Source organism: Chelonia mydas, chromosome 17 (genome assembly GCF_015237465.2).
Source record: "Chelonia mydas isolate rCheMyd1 chromosome 17, rCheMyd1.pri.v2, whole genome shotgun sequence".
Classification (NCBI taxonomy): Eukaryota; Metazoa; Chordata; order Testudines; family Cheloniidae; genus Chelonia; species Chelonia mydas.
Window position 1 is genome coordinate 5,689,918 of NC_051257.2, and position 16,461 is coordinate 5,706,378.

General features: G+C 37.7%; 1 protein-coding gene across 6 annotated transcripts in view; it reads left to right on the plus strand.

Annotated features, from left to right (window-relative positions):
- The window catches only part of BRIP1 (BRCA1 interacting helicase 1), a 130,600-nt gene that overhangs the window by 13,682 nt on the left and 100,457 nt on the right, over nucleotides 1-16,461 (plus strand). For 3 of the 6 annotated variants that reach the window (XM_037880368.2, XM_037880367.2, XM_037880366.2), the window contains one exon: nucleotides 7,836-7,943. The exons of the other annotated variants lie outside the window; for them this stretch is intronic. In XM_037880368.2, coding sequence (XP_037736296.2) covers nucleotides 7,836-7,943 — 108 coding nt within the window. The remainder of the gene's footprint in view (nucleotides 1-7,835; nucleotides 7,944-16,461) is intronic. 6 annotated transcript variants of the gene reach the window in all.

Genomic DNA, 16,461 nt, shown 5'->3' on the forward strand with positions numbered 1-16,461 from the left:
GTTTGATTAATTTAGTTCAGGACTATGGAAGGCAAGAAAAAAATGGTGAACTAAGTTAGATAATGAATGGGTGCACAATAGCAGCATTATTAACTAATTAATTATTAAAATGCCAAGCTTTAAAAAATAAAATTAATATGGAAAATGAGGTATCCATATCAGGTGATGGGGTTTTTAGAGGACACAAAAGGGTGAAATGCTCTCTAGTGGAAGGATTCCAAAAATTTGAGAATTATGTAATTGTGTTGTAGCACATCATATTTCTGGATAAATGTATCAACTTTTCCTCCACATTTCTTACGGTTCTTCTAGAAATCAAAAGCGAAAAAAACAAATTCTGAAGCTGCTTAGAAGTCTGTATGTGGGCTCAAAGTTTGAGACTATATGTATATTTTGAAATCTAGGGTGCAGCTCTGTACTACTTCAGAAATAGAGTCCTTTATGGTTGTTTAAAACAGATGATATTTGAATTTGCCACTATATCTGACTAGACTTCCAGATATCTGTTAAATCGAAAGATAAAACTATCTAATTTCCTTGTTGCTTTTGTGGGAAGGGCTGTAGTTGTGGAAATTTGCAGGATCGAGGGTATGTGGAACAATTTCTCTTCCTCGTTTATATAATTGTGCTAAAAATAATTAATGGTATAAGTAGTAGCTATCAGCTGTGAATGAGAAGTTGCAATCTATTTTTAGAGAGATATTTGTGTTAATGGTAACAGTAGTGATAGATACTATAATGAATAGGAAGAGGGTGGTCTCTTCAAAAATATTGACATAAAAATAATAGAATGTTTTATGATGGCAAGAAAAGGAAGTGTAAACTATTCCTTGATAAACAGTATTATTTATTTAGAGAATAAATAATATTACACGGTGCCTTACAATAGGTAGAATGTACCACACAAATGATGATATCTCTGCTCCAAAGAGCTAAAAATATAAAGGCATATGCAAGTAAAGTACATAGCAAACAAATTGACAAATGGTCATTATAGCATCTTCTGAAATAGCTACAGATGTTGGTAAAGAAACATCTGCATCAAATATTATAATAAAAGCACATGGAAACTGAGAACATTTCTTCCGTAACTATCGGTGTATATAGATCACAATTGCTTGGGAAGATGCTGATGATTGTTCCACCAAGTAGCAACACACGTACACTTACCCTTTTATTTCCTTACATTCAGGCAATAAGGGATACCATTCAAACCCCCGGGGCACTGTAAGGCTAAAAACACAGTTGAGAACCTCTGATCATATAAGAGTGAGATTATCAAGCAGTAAACCCCTTTTGCCCTTATGATCTTTCAAGTTATACATGTGGATTAATTAATGTGAAGTCTGCAGAAATTTAATTAACTCCTTTTTTGAACAGCCAGTTAAGATGCTCCTTGAATCACAGATGTTTTGCAGTACAGAATTCTGTGAAAACTGCTTAATGTAATTGATTGGTGGTTAATGAAATGTTGAAAATGTTTCAAAACAGGTTAAGAAAGGTGTGTGTGTGGTTTTGTTTGAAAGATGATTTGCCTAATGAGAATCTAAATCTCAAATCTGGTTGGCTAACAAGACTATGTGGCTTATTTTCACTACATAAAATATATTTTTAATTAACCTGCATTTGGCAGGCTGCTAATCACACACAATTCAGAATCCTGGGTATTTTAGGAGACTAGAATATCTGACCTGTGGCTGAAAAATGGTTATTTATGTATATTCTTGTTACACAGTCCGCCAGGTAACTGAGCAGAGGCAGAAGAATTTAGAAATGTAGTAGACTAAACAGACAGAATAGTTAGATCACTCTTTCTCCTCCTGCCACTTGGCATTTACAAGGGAATTAACATGGGAGGCCAGATTTCCTTTCAGCCTCAGCTCAGGCATAGTGGTCAGTTAGCATATCTAGGATTTTTAAGTACAGGTAACCAATATGTTTGGTGAACAGTAAGTAAGGGTATGTCTACACTGCAGTTAAACACCCACGGCTGGCCTGGGTCAGCTAACTCGGGCTCGCTGAGCTAACGGGCTGTTTAATTGCAGTGTAGAGGTTCAGGTCCAGACCTGCAGCTTGAACCCAAATGTCTACAGCCCTTTAGCCCGAGCCCCATGAACCTGAGTTAGCAGACACAGGCCAGCTGTGGGTTTTTATTTGCAGTGTAAACATACTCTAAATGTCACTTGGCTGTATCAGGCTTTTCATTATATTAGGCTACTAGACAACATTTTCCTGGCATTGTTTCATAAACAAAAAATACCATGGTAACTTTTAAAGCTCGTTGAGTCTAATATGTTTCCTTTCTTTTCTCATTCTGAGAATAGCAGGCTGGGGAGACGAGGCAGTCCTCTCTCTGAGCATCCCTATTTATTTCCTCTCTGTTTTATACTCATTGACTGCTGGGCTGGCCTTAAGCACAAACAACTGTCGTTGGAGTTCCATGCAAAATCTCAGCGATGTGCAGCCCAATTTCCTCCACCTCTTACGCTTTCTGGTAACAAGGCCAGATGGGAAATCAACTCACTGCCCAGTTCCTTCTTCCATCAGAGAAACTAGAGGGGGAATTCACTGTCCTATGTTTCTCTGTGTCTACCCCGTTGAGAGTTTAAGAGCTTATTCTTGCTGCAAATTTTTAGGCCAGCTCTACTTGACCATAATAATGATACATATTAGTGTTTTTCTGTAGCTCTGGGATAGAAAGACACTTCTTATGATGGTGGGTGAATTTTATTCCCGTTTTCAGATGAATAAACTGAGGTAAAGGGTAGAATATACGATTTGTCAAAGACTACAAGGACGCATGTGGCAATCAGCAATAGAACTCAGTCTTCTTTATTCCTAGTACCTTGCTTTAATAAATAGCTGTGCAGTCTCCCAATGGCCCTATCTTAGGTCACTATTATTCTAGCTATGGCTGACATTTAGAAGCCTCTCAATATCACAGTCCAATAAAGTGACTGTTGAGCAATGCAAGATACTCACCGTTCTTAGGAATTGAATGCATAGTCTCAGAAAGACTTTTAGCATCTGCTAGCACAAGAATCTATCCTGCAGAAATTGGAATTGGTCTTGATTCTCCTAAAGGGGAGTGCAGAGCACTATAAATTGGCCAGTTTACCTAAATAAATAATTTCCCTTTTTAATATGTGATTTTTCAACGTTGAAATGGTAAGGGATTCCCAGAAGTTCAATAACATGGCTTTGATCACAGTCTTTGGAAAAAAACATTTTGGCTCCTGGAGGACGTAGTTACTCTGAAGAGTTTCCATTTGCATAGCTCTGGTTCCCCCACACCATTCAATCTAGCAGAGGAGTTGTAAAATATATTCTTTCTCTATTATTAAAGGGAAAATTAAGGTAATTTCCTAAATATAATAGTTTCCCTTGATCCCACTGAAAAGGTCTTGAGAAAAATCACTAGAGTATCCTCCAGTTACATTCTCACCTTTTTCTGCCTTTTTTGTTGAAGTACACTTCAGTCGGCAGTGAATCTAAAACATGCTTTGCTGGCCAGAAATAGACCCAAAAGTGAGAAGTGCTCTAATGGTCTAGATAGATTCTTCATTCTCATCGGCTTTCAACCATGTCTTGAAACTCCTCCGCAGAGAGAGAATTTCATGTACTTGCTGTTTTTTATCTACATAATGGGTTTTATTGAAATCGCATCATTAAACATGATGCATTATGCGCTTTGCTTTGTATTCTGATGAAGATGTGTCCTAGAATAGAACCATGCCATGTAGCACTTTATAATACTTTTGCATATTTGTGGAATGGTGTGATCTCTCAAAGCAACATTAGAACAGTTTTTTTTAAATGTATATTTAGTAAATAAACTAATCTACTTTTCTTTTACTTTTTTGAACTACAGCTGAAGAGGGAGCAGAATGATTTTTTTTTTTTAAAGGACATTGGTTTATTTTTAAAAGTGGAAGGGCATGAAGTTATTTACCAACTACGGTCTTTTATTTATTTTTTTAAATGCAGGGGAATATTTTAAGGGGGAATTTATGTTTGATAGCAATAGGCAGTTCTGGAATAGTAAGGCCTCATCTACATTTAAAAGTTTTCTGCTTTAACTTTGCCAGCGTAGTTAAATAGACAATATCCCCCCCATGTGCACACAAATCAGTATAAAAGTGCTTATGCTGGTATAGTTTATTTCATTTTACCAAAGTGGAATAAGCTAGATCAGCATAGAGCTTCTTATACTAATAGCATCTGCATTAGGGCTTTTACTGGATAACTGTTGGTAAAAAAAAACAAACAAAGCAACACAAAAACTATTGATATAGTCATGCCTGTAAAACTTGTTAAATGTAGACAAGGCCTAAGATTTTAATTTCACTTCTGGGTGAATCTAGTACAATTTTAGACCCTGTTCCTGTAACTGTCACTGCACAGGTGCATGGGTCTCCCAGGATGGAGCTAGTTGCAGGAACAAGACTTAAGTTAAACATAAGAATTTCAGTCATATTTTAATTTTTGGTGATTGGGGGGGAGTTCTCTCTTTATTAATAAAGAAATTTAATACAACTCTAAAACATTTATAAACTTAAGCAAAAGTGCCATTAATTTAGAATCTTAAAATATCATGTATTACATGAAGAAATGTATAGATGAAAAGAACTGATATTTATTATTTATTTTTGTTGTTGCACTTAAAGATCCGAACCAGGATTGAGACTCTATTGTAATAGGAACTGTAAAGACACATAGTAAGAGAAGCCTTACAATCTAAATATTGAAGCCATTGGAGGCCTTAAAAACTAAATATACAAGAAAAAGGTGTAGGATTCAACAGACAAGCAGAGTGATCAGGATGATGGTTGGCAAACATCCTATTAGTTCCATGATTTCTTTGAAATATCATCTTTCTCCTCTCTTGGTCCACTTACGGAACTCTTGTTGCAGCTGTGTGGGGTGCCTCTCATCAACTAGCCATAGGGGTTTTTAGTGATTGGAATCATAGAATATCAGGGTTGGAAGGGACCTCAGGAGGTTATCTAGTCCAGCCCCCTGCTCAAAGCAGGACCAATCCCCAGTTTTTGCCCCAGATCCCTAAATGGCCCCCTCAAGGATTGAACTCACAACCCTAGGTTTAATAGGCCAATGCTCAAACCACTGAGCTATCCCTCTGTGTCAAAACTGAAGGTAAATTTTAGCATTGGGTAAGTGCTAATTCTGGACTGAAAATTTATTTATTTGTGATGGTGTTAATGCAACAATACATACCATATACTTATTCACCACTCACTTTCTTAAACAAATTTTCAAAGGTCATTTTTGGTGAGACATCCACAAAACAACATAAGTATGTGCTGCCTTTGATAGGCATGGAGGAGCAGTTAACGAATAAACACTCTTCCCTATGCATTGCTGATGTAGATGGTATTAGTGTAAAATAAAGTTAATATAAAGAGCTATGTTAATTTCAACACCTTTTTGACAATGCTCAAAAATAAGGAGTTTATTCATGCAAGTAGTTTTCCTTAATGTTGACTACGTGTGTGCCTTGATTGGAGGATAAACACCTAATGTTTCCAAATGACAAAGAAGTTTTCTTACGTTATTTAATAGCTTAGTAAAAACCGTGGAAAGTTTTTAAAATTATTTATTTTTATATATGTTTTAAAATTTGGACAGTGTCTTTTTAGAATAAGTGTTTCTCACAGAGTAATTTTTCTTAACCAGTGGGGTAATGAAACTTTCTACATTTAATCTCAGTGTTTTATCCTATTTGATCATTCCTGCATGCAAAGAAATTTTTTAACTTAATGAGCTGTAATTTTCTTGCCAAATAATCCCTTTTTGTGGCCTAACAGAGAGGGAATAGATTGTCTGTTGCTTAGAATTTTTTAAGTAGGTACTTGTGTTTCCATTCTAAGAGTTGTTTGAAAGCAAGATATGCTTTCTTCTGGTCTTGTTTGTTGATGCAGTGTTTTGTTAAGATGGGAGGATGTTACGAGTCTGACAAGGCTTAACTGCTGTTATAATAGTTTCATTTTATAGCTGATACTTGTGGGATAAGTCCAAAATTTTCAAATTTAGGTGTCTAATTCTAATCACCTAATTAAAAGTAGCTTTTCAGAGTTGGTGAACACAAGAGCTCTCACTGACGCCTACTGGAGCTGTGGGAGCTCTGAGAAACGTGCTATTTTTTTTTAAAAAGTGCCTGAAAATAGATTTTTAGTGCCTATAACATAGTCTTAAAAATGTTGGACTTAGTGTACATCTCAAATAATTTTTGTTACATTATCTCAGTTGTTACATTCGTTTTAAGACTTGATCCAGTTTGTAACATAGTCCTACTCCTGCAAACCTTACATCATGTGCTTAATTTTACTCACATGAGCTGTCCCAGTGTGGCTAATGAGGCTACTTGCCTGCGTATTTGCAGGATTGGGGCTTTATAATGTACAGTGTAGTATGGTTATAGGTAGAATCAATATAATCTACACATTTTACTGAGAACTCTGTTCCTTTTAAAATTGCTCTCGGTTGTATTGTACAAACAAAACTCTATCTAATAAGAGCAGATGTCCTAAATTCAACTCCTTTCTTTTTTCCTTTTAATAATTACCATAATATTGCAACATCATACTCCCATCTCCAAAAAACTCCTCAACATGGTACTGAAAACTCTGGCCCACTGATTTACTTGGGGCCACCAGTTTTAAAACCTATTCTAATAAAAAGAAAAGGAGTACTTGTGGCACCTTAGTACTCCTTTTCTTTTTGCAAATACAGACTAACACGGCTGCTACTCTGAAACCTACTGAGCCTTCATTCTAATGCTTTTTATGTCAGGCATTGAAAACAATTTGGCCCTGTCAATACAAGTGGCCAAATTGTTTTCAATTACATTTGAGGAAGAAGTGTGTGATAGCTGATTTAAGGCATGGCACAGACTGTGGTGTAGTGCATTAGATCTTCTTATGCACTGTGTAATTGCTTTGAAATTCATACCTGGTTAAGGTGCTGCCTTCCCCATTGTTTGAAAAAGAGATATTATTTTTGTATATTGAGAGAAGTATCGGTGCCTATCTGCCATTGCTTGTTGCTGAGGTAATTTTATAAATATCCCAATGATAATGTTCTTGATTTTTTTTAAACAGATTATCTGATGTTTATATAGCAGGAGCATCTAGTAGTGGTCCCAGCCAGGATCATAGCCCCACTATTGTAGGCACCGTCGAACACACATGAAGGGAGTCTCTGTCCTGAAGAGTTCAGTCTAAGGCAAATGACATACAAAGGGTATAGAGATATGGCAATAAAACATACCATTTATATACACATTTCCTTTAATTTTTTTTATAAATATTCATCTATCCCCATCTGTCCCTAAATTTAACTATAATTAATTAGCTAATTTCATATAAGCTTTATGTTTAGAGGAGGTTCTTGAGAAGGGATTTGAAGAAGGAGAGGGTGTAATGGTCTTACAGATCACTCTAGGGAGGGCATTCCATGCATAAGTGGCATTTTGGAAGAGAGGCATGGGGATCTTTGTAAGAGAAGTTGATAAACATGTGGGTGACACTGGCATTGATGGCAAAATGTGGGAGGCCAGGCTGGGGAGTTGCAAAAAGAGACAACTGCAGAGAAGTAGGGTGGAGCAGAGTAGTGAAAGGTGGTGTTTTGATAGTTAAATAATCTCTAAGGGCAGGTCTACGCTACAGGGTTAAGTTGACCTAAATTACTCAACTACAGCTACGTGAATAACATAGCTGGAGTTGATGTAGCTTAGGTCGACCTTTTGCCGTGTCTACACCGCGTTGGGTCAACAGAAGTGTTTCTCCCGTCAACTTACCTTATGCTTCTCATTCCAGTGGAGTACCGGAGTCGACGGGAGAGTGATCGGCAGTCGATTTAGCGGGTCTTCACTAGATGCGCTAAATCGACCCCCGGTGGATAGATCGTTGCAGCATCGATCCACTGTAAGTGTAGACAAGCCCAAAGTATTAGGGTGTGTTCTGTCTTCTGTGACTGATCCTGATTATTGTATGCCAATAAAAGTCTCCAAGGCTGAGACTTAAAGAAGGCCTAAACTAAGGCCATGTCTACACTAGTGATCGCAGAGTTGTACCGATGCAGCTGCACCACTGGAAGATCGCTCATGTAGCCGCTCTATGCTAACAGCAGAGAGCTCTATGTCAACATAATAAAACCACCTCAATGAGCGGCAGTAGCTGTGTCGGTGGGAGAAGCTCTCCCGCAGACATGGCACTGTGCACGCTACCACTTATGCTGGCAAAACTTATGACGCTCAGGGGGGTGTTTTTTCATGCCCCTGAGCGACATAAGTTTTGCCAACATAAGTGGTAGTATAGATATGGCCTAAATTTGTAGCGTTTCTGTTGGATTCTGTTGGAATTGTGGCTATGCAGCCATGCAATATTTTGTATCTTTGTTTTAGGGATCTTTTCTCTGGGGCAGTACTCTATCACAGTGCTCTTTAATTTCTTTTTTTCATGGAACATTCTCAGCATTTTTCTTTTGCAAGATGGAGTAAGGTAGGGAAAAGGGAAATTTCCTATTCCTTTAATTAGTGGCACCTCACAAAATTCTGTATATAATTACGTATCTGGTTTCCAAGCAACCTAACATCTCTTTAAACATAAATACATAAAAATTAAACAAATGATCAACAAAACCCACAAAATCCATACAAACGAAAGCTGAAATTCCGGTAATTTTCAGTTGTGGTGGTGTTGCTCCTGTGTCTGCATGATGATTTTAAACTAGAGGTAGTCTGACAGCAACAGGAAAGGCATAGTATGTTATGAATTAGAATGCAGAGATAGGAGCAAAGGTGGGAGTTGAATTTACAGTCGTAACCAGGGTAAGTGAAATGTTCCAGGGCAGCCTAGCCTGTGTTATACATAATAATGAACCCTCTTAAAATGGAAAAATGTGGTGTTAGCTGCAGAGTGCTTGTCTGCAGTTTTGTAACATTCTTTTTAGACTTCTGTAATTTATTACAACTTTTGGTAATCTTCTCTTTCTCCCTGACTGTGGCTGAGGCTATAGCTACACTAAAGCGCTTACAGTGGCACAGCCGCACCCAGGCAAGCTCTCTAGTGTAGCTGAAGAGAGAGCTCTCCTATCGACTTAGCTACCATTGCTCATTAGGAGTAGATTAAATATATCTTCCGCTGACATACAGGTTGAACCTCTTTAGTCTGGCACCCTCAGAACCTCAGCGGTGCTGAACCAGAGAATTTGCTGAACCATGGGAGGTCAATACAGTATTGTAGTGAGCGTGTCTCTTTTTATTTTTATTTCGCTGAGGCGAATAAACAGAACAACATACCGATGTGTCCTTTTCCAATTTCTCCAACAATTCCACCTTTTGCTGTATCAATATTGACACATGCTTACGCTTAGCAGCATTACCAACACTTCCACTGTTTGCTGGTCTCTTAGAAGACATATTTAGGGGTAAATTAGAGCTAAATAACAGGACAGAACACTGAGGGCCAGGACTGGCGGCTGTAAACAAACTTTGCCTGACCATGCGAAACTTGGCCCCACCCACGATAAGCAGACATTCAGCTAACTAAAATCATGCCGGACCATGGATGTTTTGGACCAGAGAGTGTCGGACTAGAGAGGTTCAACCTGTAGCGTTGTCCACACTGGGGCTTAGGTCCGTGTAACTTATGTTGCTCACAGGGGTGGCTTATTCACAGCTCTGAGCGATAACAGTTATACCAACATAAGTAGGAGTGTAGACATAGCCTTAGTGATTAAACTGTGTGGTGGTCAGAGGTGCCCTGATTACAAGACTAGCCAAAACCCAAGTTGTATAGAGGAGTCAGTGGGGTTTTATATATGTGACCCAGAAATATGGAGTACCATCTTTTTAATTTAACTGTAATGAAAACACAGACAATATTTCCTCATACAAAATCCTTTTAAATTTAGGAATTAATTCATGGAAAAACTCGTGTTAAGAAACAACTGGAGTTAGTTATGGGCATAATGTAATGTAACAATGTGTGTAAGTGGGGAGGTGGAAGAATTAACCAAAAGGAGGTGGCATAATGGAAAACATTCTGTTGGAAGACAGTTTGGTTCAATAGATAAGACACAAACATGGGAATCAGGAAACTTGAGTTTTATTCTCAGCTTTTGCTGCATGCCTTTGGGAAAATTGCTTTAAGGAAGACCTTTCCACTGTCCATAAGGGGGAAGGTATTCTTAGTTCCAATAGTAATGCATGATTTTTCTGTTCTTTTTTAATCTTTATAACAGTTAGTGAGTTGTAATGCTAGTGAAGGTGCTGGATTGACTTCACTGGAGATGGTGTTTATTGACAGAGTGACTGCAGCAAGGGTACTGGCAGTTCCAGCTCAGCATCAGTGCACCTCTGCTTTAATGTGCAAGGCCACTTTTGGGCAGAAAATAGAGTTTTGCCCATACACTTCTCAGTAACTTTGTTACAGCTGTGGGTTTAAAAGGCTTGGCTGGCTAGTCACTTTCTTTTTCATTACAAGAAAACAAAACATAACATGATATATCAAATTGCTTAATACTCACTGCTGTGGTGGTGCTGGCCAACTGAAACATACTGTGAGGAGAAAAAGGCAGCTGTCAACTCTAGATGCAAGCCAGAAATGCTTTTGCTTTGGATAGCAAGACTTGATACACTCTTAATAATAACTACTGTTAAAAGTATATAAAAACATATGTATTAAGCAGCTTGTGACAATCTTTCTTTTCCTAAAAGAAAACAAAATTAATGATAACTTGTAGTTTTTTGCATTATGTGATGACACAAAGGACAAGAGGAGAGCAAAACACAGGAGGGAAAACTATCAGTACAGAATCTGAACTGCCCTCCTCTCAGTCTGCAGCTATCCGGACTAAAATGGGCCTGTACATTTTTATTAGAGCTGTTGATTAATCGCAGTTAACTCCAACGATTACCTAAACAATATTAACTGTTGTTTAAAAAATTAATCACGGCTAATCGCACTGTTAAATAATAGAATACCAATTGAAATTTATTAAAATTTTTTGGATTTTTTTCTACATTTTCAAATATATTGATTTCTATTACAACACAGAATACACAGTGTACAGTGCTCACTTTATATTACTATTTTTGACTACAAATATTTCCACTCAAAAAATGATAAACAAAAAGAAATAGTATTTTCAATTCACTGCGTAGAAGTACTGTAGTGCAATCTCTTTATCGTGAAAGTGTAACTTACAAATGTAGATTTTTTTTGTTACATAACTGCACTCAAAAACAAAACATGTAAAACTTCAGAGCCTACAAGTCCACTCAGTCCTACTTTTTGTTCAGCCAATTGCTAAGACAAAGAAGTTTGTTTACATTTACAGGAGATACTACTGACTGCTTCTTATTTACAGTGTCACCTGAAAGTGAGAACAGGTGTTCGCATGGCACTTTTGTAGCAAGGTATTTACGTGGCAGATATGCTAAACATTCATATGTCCCTTCATGATTTGGCCACCATTCCAGAGGACATGCTTCCATGCTGATGCTTAAAAAAATAATGCGTTAATTAAATTTGTGACTGAACTCCTTAGGGGTGAATTGTATGTCTTCTGTTCTGTTTTACCCACATTCTGCCATATATTTCATGTTATAGCAGTCTCGGATGATGACCCAGGATGTAAAACGCTTTTACAGCACATTTGACAAAACGCAAAGAAGGTTTGAGATTTCTAAGGATAGCTACAGCACTCGACCGAAGGTTTAAGAATCTGAAGTGCCTTCCAAAATCCAAGAGGGACAAGGTGTGGAGAATGCTTTCAGAAGTCTTAAAAGAGCAACACTCCAATGCGGAAACTACAGAATCCGAACCACCAAAAAGAAAATCAACCTTCTGCTGATGGCATCTGACTCAGATGATGAAAATGAACATGCGTCGGTCCGCTCTACTTTGAATCATTATCGAGCAGGACTCGTCATCAGCATGGATGCATGTCCCCTGGAATGGTGGTTGAAGCATGAAGGGACATATGAATTTTTAGCGCATCAGGCACGTAAATATCTTGCGATGTCTGCTATAACAGTGCCATGCGAATGCCTGTTCTCACTTTCAGATGACATTGTAAACAAGAAGTAGGCAGCATTATCTCCTGAAAATTGTAACCGAACTTGTTTGTCTGAGTGATTGGCTGAAGTAGGACTGAGTGGACTTGTAGGTTCTAAAGTTTTACATTGTTTTATTTTGAATGCAGTTATTTTTTGTACATAATTCTACATTTGTAAGTTAAACGTTCATTATAAAAAGATTACAGTACTTGCATTAGGTGAATTGAAATATACTATTTTTTGTTTTTTACAGTGCAAATATTTGTAATAAAAATAAATATAAAGTGAGCACTGTACACTTTGTATTCTGTGTTGTAATTGAAATTAATATATTTGAAAATGTAGAAAACATCCAAAAATATTTAAATAAATGGTATTCTATTATTGTTTAACAGTGCGATTAATCGTGATTAATTTTTTTAATCGCGATTAATTTTTTTTTAATGGCTTGACAGCCCTAATTTTTATAAGCCTTGTTGGACATTAACACAAGGTAAACGCATCCTCATGTGAAACTAGTAGTGTTTTGATTAAATGAACTGTATTCAAGGGACACCATCTACATATCTATTCAAGGGACACCATCATAGGACCTAATCACATCAGCCACACCATAAGAGGCTCGTTCACCTGCACATCTACCAATGTGATATATGCCAGCATGTACCAACAATGCCCCTCTGCCATGTACATGGGCCAAACCGGACAATCTCTATGCAAAAGAATAAATGGACACAAATCAGACATCAAGAATTATAACATTCAACAACCAGTTGGAGAACACTTCAATCTCTCTGGTCACTCAATTTCAGACCTAAAAGTTGCAATTCTCCAACTGAAAAACTTCAAAAACAGACTCCATCGAGAAATGGCAGAATTGGAATTAATTTGCAAACTGGACACCATTAAATTAGGCTTGAATAAAGATTGGGAGTGGATGGGTCATTACACAAAGTAAAAACTATTTCCCCATGCTAATTTTTTTCCCCTACTGTTACTCACACCTTCTTGTCAACTCTTTGAAATGGGCCATCCTGATTATCACTACAAAAGGTTTTTTTTTCCTCCTGCTGATAATAGCCCACCTTAATTAGTTGGTCTCATTACAGTTGGTATGGCAACACCCATTTTTTCATGTTCTGTGTGTGTGCGTGTGTGTGTGTATGTATATATATCTATCTATCTATCTATCTATCTTCCTACTGTATTTTCCACTGCATGCATCCAATGAAATGGGTTTTAGCCCACGAAAGCTTATGCCCAGATAAATTTGTTAGTCTCTAAGGTGCCACAAGTACTCCTCTTTTTTTTTTTTTAGGTTACAATATTTAAGTCACATTTGAGGAAAATATATTACACTTTATATTCTTGTTTCTCTCATTTATATTCCAAATTCTTTATATATATAGTATTAAAGAAGTATAGTGTATATACACATAGTATAGTATACACAAAGTATAGTATCTACACATATATACATCTTTTTTTAAGACTGACATTTTATTTGTCAATAACTCTGATGTGTTGATCTTTATTTTCGTTTATTTCAGGAAAATAGATACAAACAGTATACTGCGGTGCTGCCCTCATAGTCATGATTAATTAAACCATTCAGTTTTATACTATTTATTGTGTTTAGCTTTTGAGCCCCATTTATTGCCTATGAGAGAACTAGTGAGAAGCACCTTCCAGTGCTATATCAAGGGAATGTCTGTAGACATAATGAAGGCCGGGCCCTTCCTGTCCAAAGCAATTGACTGTCTTTAGCCTCTGAGCCTGGGAACCCATGTTTGTTCTTGAACTGGGGATTCTTGCAAAACAGTGCAGTTCTAGTATAAATCTAGATGAGAAATTATACCCTTGTTGTACTCTCTTGGTTAATTATGCAGAAGCATTGACTTTGAGAAACTGGGGCAGCTGTGTTAAGGAATCCCCATTTACACTAGGTAAAAAAGTAAACAGTAAATGGAGAGTAGTGTAACAAACACTTGCGGTATCAAAAAACAACTGTGAAAAGAATCTGTCTTAATGTGCTAGCCCACTGCAGTTTAACATATTGCTTACAACCTTCACAATAGAGTTTGAGTGACTTCAGTTACACATTCCAGGAGACTGGCAGTCTGTTACAATCAGAGTCCAGACTCTAAAGCAGGCTAATTTACAGCAATGGGATGAAGAAAGTTGTGGATTTGTATTACACACTCTCACCTGACACCGTATCTGATCCCTCACCCGCTGATTGACATCTTGAATGAGCTCTTTGAAGCAAGTTCCAGCTTAATTAAAACGTTTGCTTGGTTAGCAGTGATCTGTGAAAGCCTGTGATAAATATTGAATCGGGTTCACCTGCTGGTTACTGTGAGTGGATAAACAGCTGCTTTGTGCAGTTTAATCAAGAGACTGTAGCAGCAGAATACTACTCCTTTTAAAAGAGTTTTAAAAAAGAATAGCTGAAAAGCTCTAGTAATGTCACTTCTGATATCTTACTAGGGTGTGATTGTGTGAGATTTCACACAAAAGGTATTCACCACTGTATCATTCAGATGGCTTTGTACCCAATGAAATATAGAAGAAGATATCAAGAAGTCCCCTTATCTCTGTGCTTCAAAGATCATAGCCTCAGTGTTTGTTTAACCTTATTTTACACTTAACTCTCTCAGTGTATTTGACTCTTCTTTTATTATTCATAGAATCTCAGAAATGCAGGGCTGAATGGGACTTTAAGAGGTCAACAAGTCCAGCCCCCTGCACTGAGGCAGGACTAAATAAACCTAGACTATCCCTGACAGGTGTTTAGCCACCATGTTCTTAAAAACCTCCATTGATGGTGATTCCACAACCTCCCTTGGAAGCCTCTTTCAGAAATTAACTACCTTTAATAGTAAGAGAGCGTTTCCTAATATCTAACCTAAATCTTCCTTGCTGCAGATTAAGCCCATTATTTCCTGTCCTGTCTTCAGTGAGCATGGAGAACAGTTGATCCCCGTCCTCTTTATAACAACCCTTAACATTAATTTTAAGACTATCATCAGTCTTTTTTTCTCAAGACTAAATGTTCCCAGTGTTTTTAACTTTTCCTCCTAGGTCAGGTTTTGATATTTGTTGCTCTCCTCTGGACTCTCTCCAGTTTGTCCACATTTTTCCTAATGTGTGGCACCCAGAATTGAACACAATACTCCAAGCTGAGGTTTCACCAGTGCTGAGTAGAGTGGGACAATTACCTCTCAAGTCTTGCATATGACACTCCTGTTAATACACTGCAGAATATTACCCTTGCCTTTTTTTTTTTTTTTTCCCAACTCTTGACTCATATTTGGTTTGTGGTCCACTATAACCCCCAGATCCTTTACAGAAGTACTACCACCTAGCCAGTTATTCCCCATTTTGTAGTTGTGCATTTGATTTCTCCTTAAGTGTAGTACTTTGCACTTATCTTTATTGAATTTCATCTTGTTGAATTCAGACCAATTCTCCAGTTTGTCACAGTCATTTTGAATTCTAATCCAGCCCTCTAAAGTGTTTGCAACCCCTTTCAGCTTGGTGTCATCTTCAAATTTTATAAACACACTCTCCACTCTATTATCTAAGTCATTAATGAAAAAATTGACTAGTACTGGATCCGGCACTGACCCTTACAGGACACCTTCATTTCTTTGGACAAAGGAAAAGCAAGCCCCAGAAATAATTTTTTTGTTGTAGAAAAATGGGGCACATAAAAAGGCATTGCTCCACAAAAAAATCTCAAACTCTCAGAAGTGGGACTGTAACTCTGGGATAGCCAGGCTTTGCAGTGCTAGGGAAACTTGGACTAGCCCGGGAAACTGCTTTCTGGACACCAAGAGAGATGGGAGGTCAGTCGGGTTTCAAATTTCACTTTTCCTGAGGGAGAGATCCAGATTCTAGTCTCAGCCTGTGCAAAGAGAACTTGGGGAATGTACTGTTTTTTTTACAGGAAACAAACCAGACACAAGGGAGAAAAGCCCAATGAGATGCTCTGAGTAACAGAGGGATTCCTTGAGTGTGGGTGACAGAGAAAGGGTAGAACTTGTTTCACGGGTTCTGGAAGCTCAGGACATGCTGATAACCAAACCCCTGATGTGAGCACCAAACACCTTGACAAACTACACAACCAGATGAAACCACTCAGGCTCTGGATGATAGGATACATGCAGCCCAGAGTGACTGGCTGAGCAGCAAGAATGAAGCAAGCAAGTAGAGATCATCCTTGGAAAGATGAGGAGGCTTCTATAAGCCAAAGGCACCTGTGTTTTGGATTTAAAAATCCTACTTCAGGAATAAGGCCACCAGGAGCTGGTCCACATCACTGCTAGTGGGCATAATTGGGCCAGGCTACTTTGTGGCACAAATACAAAGGAAAA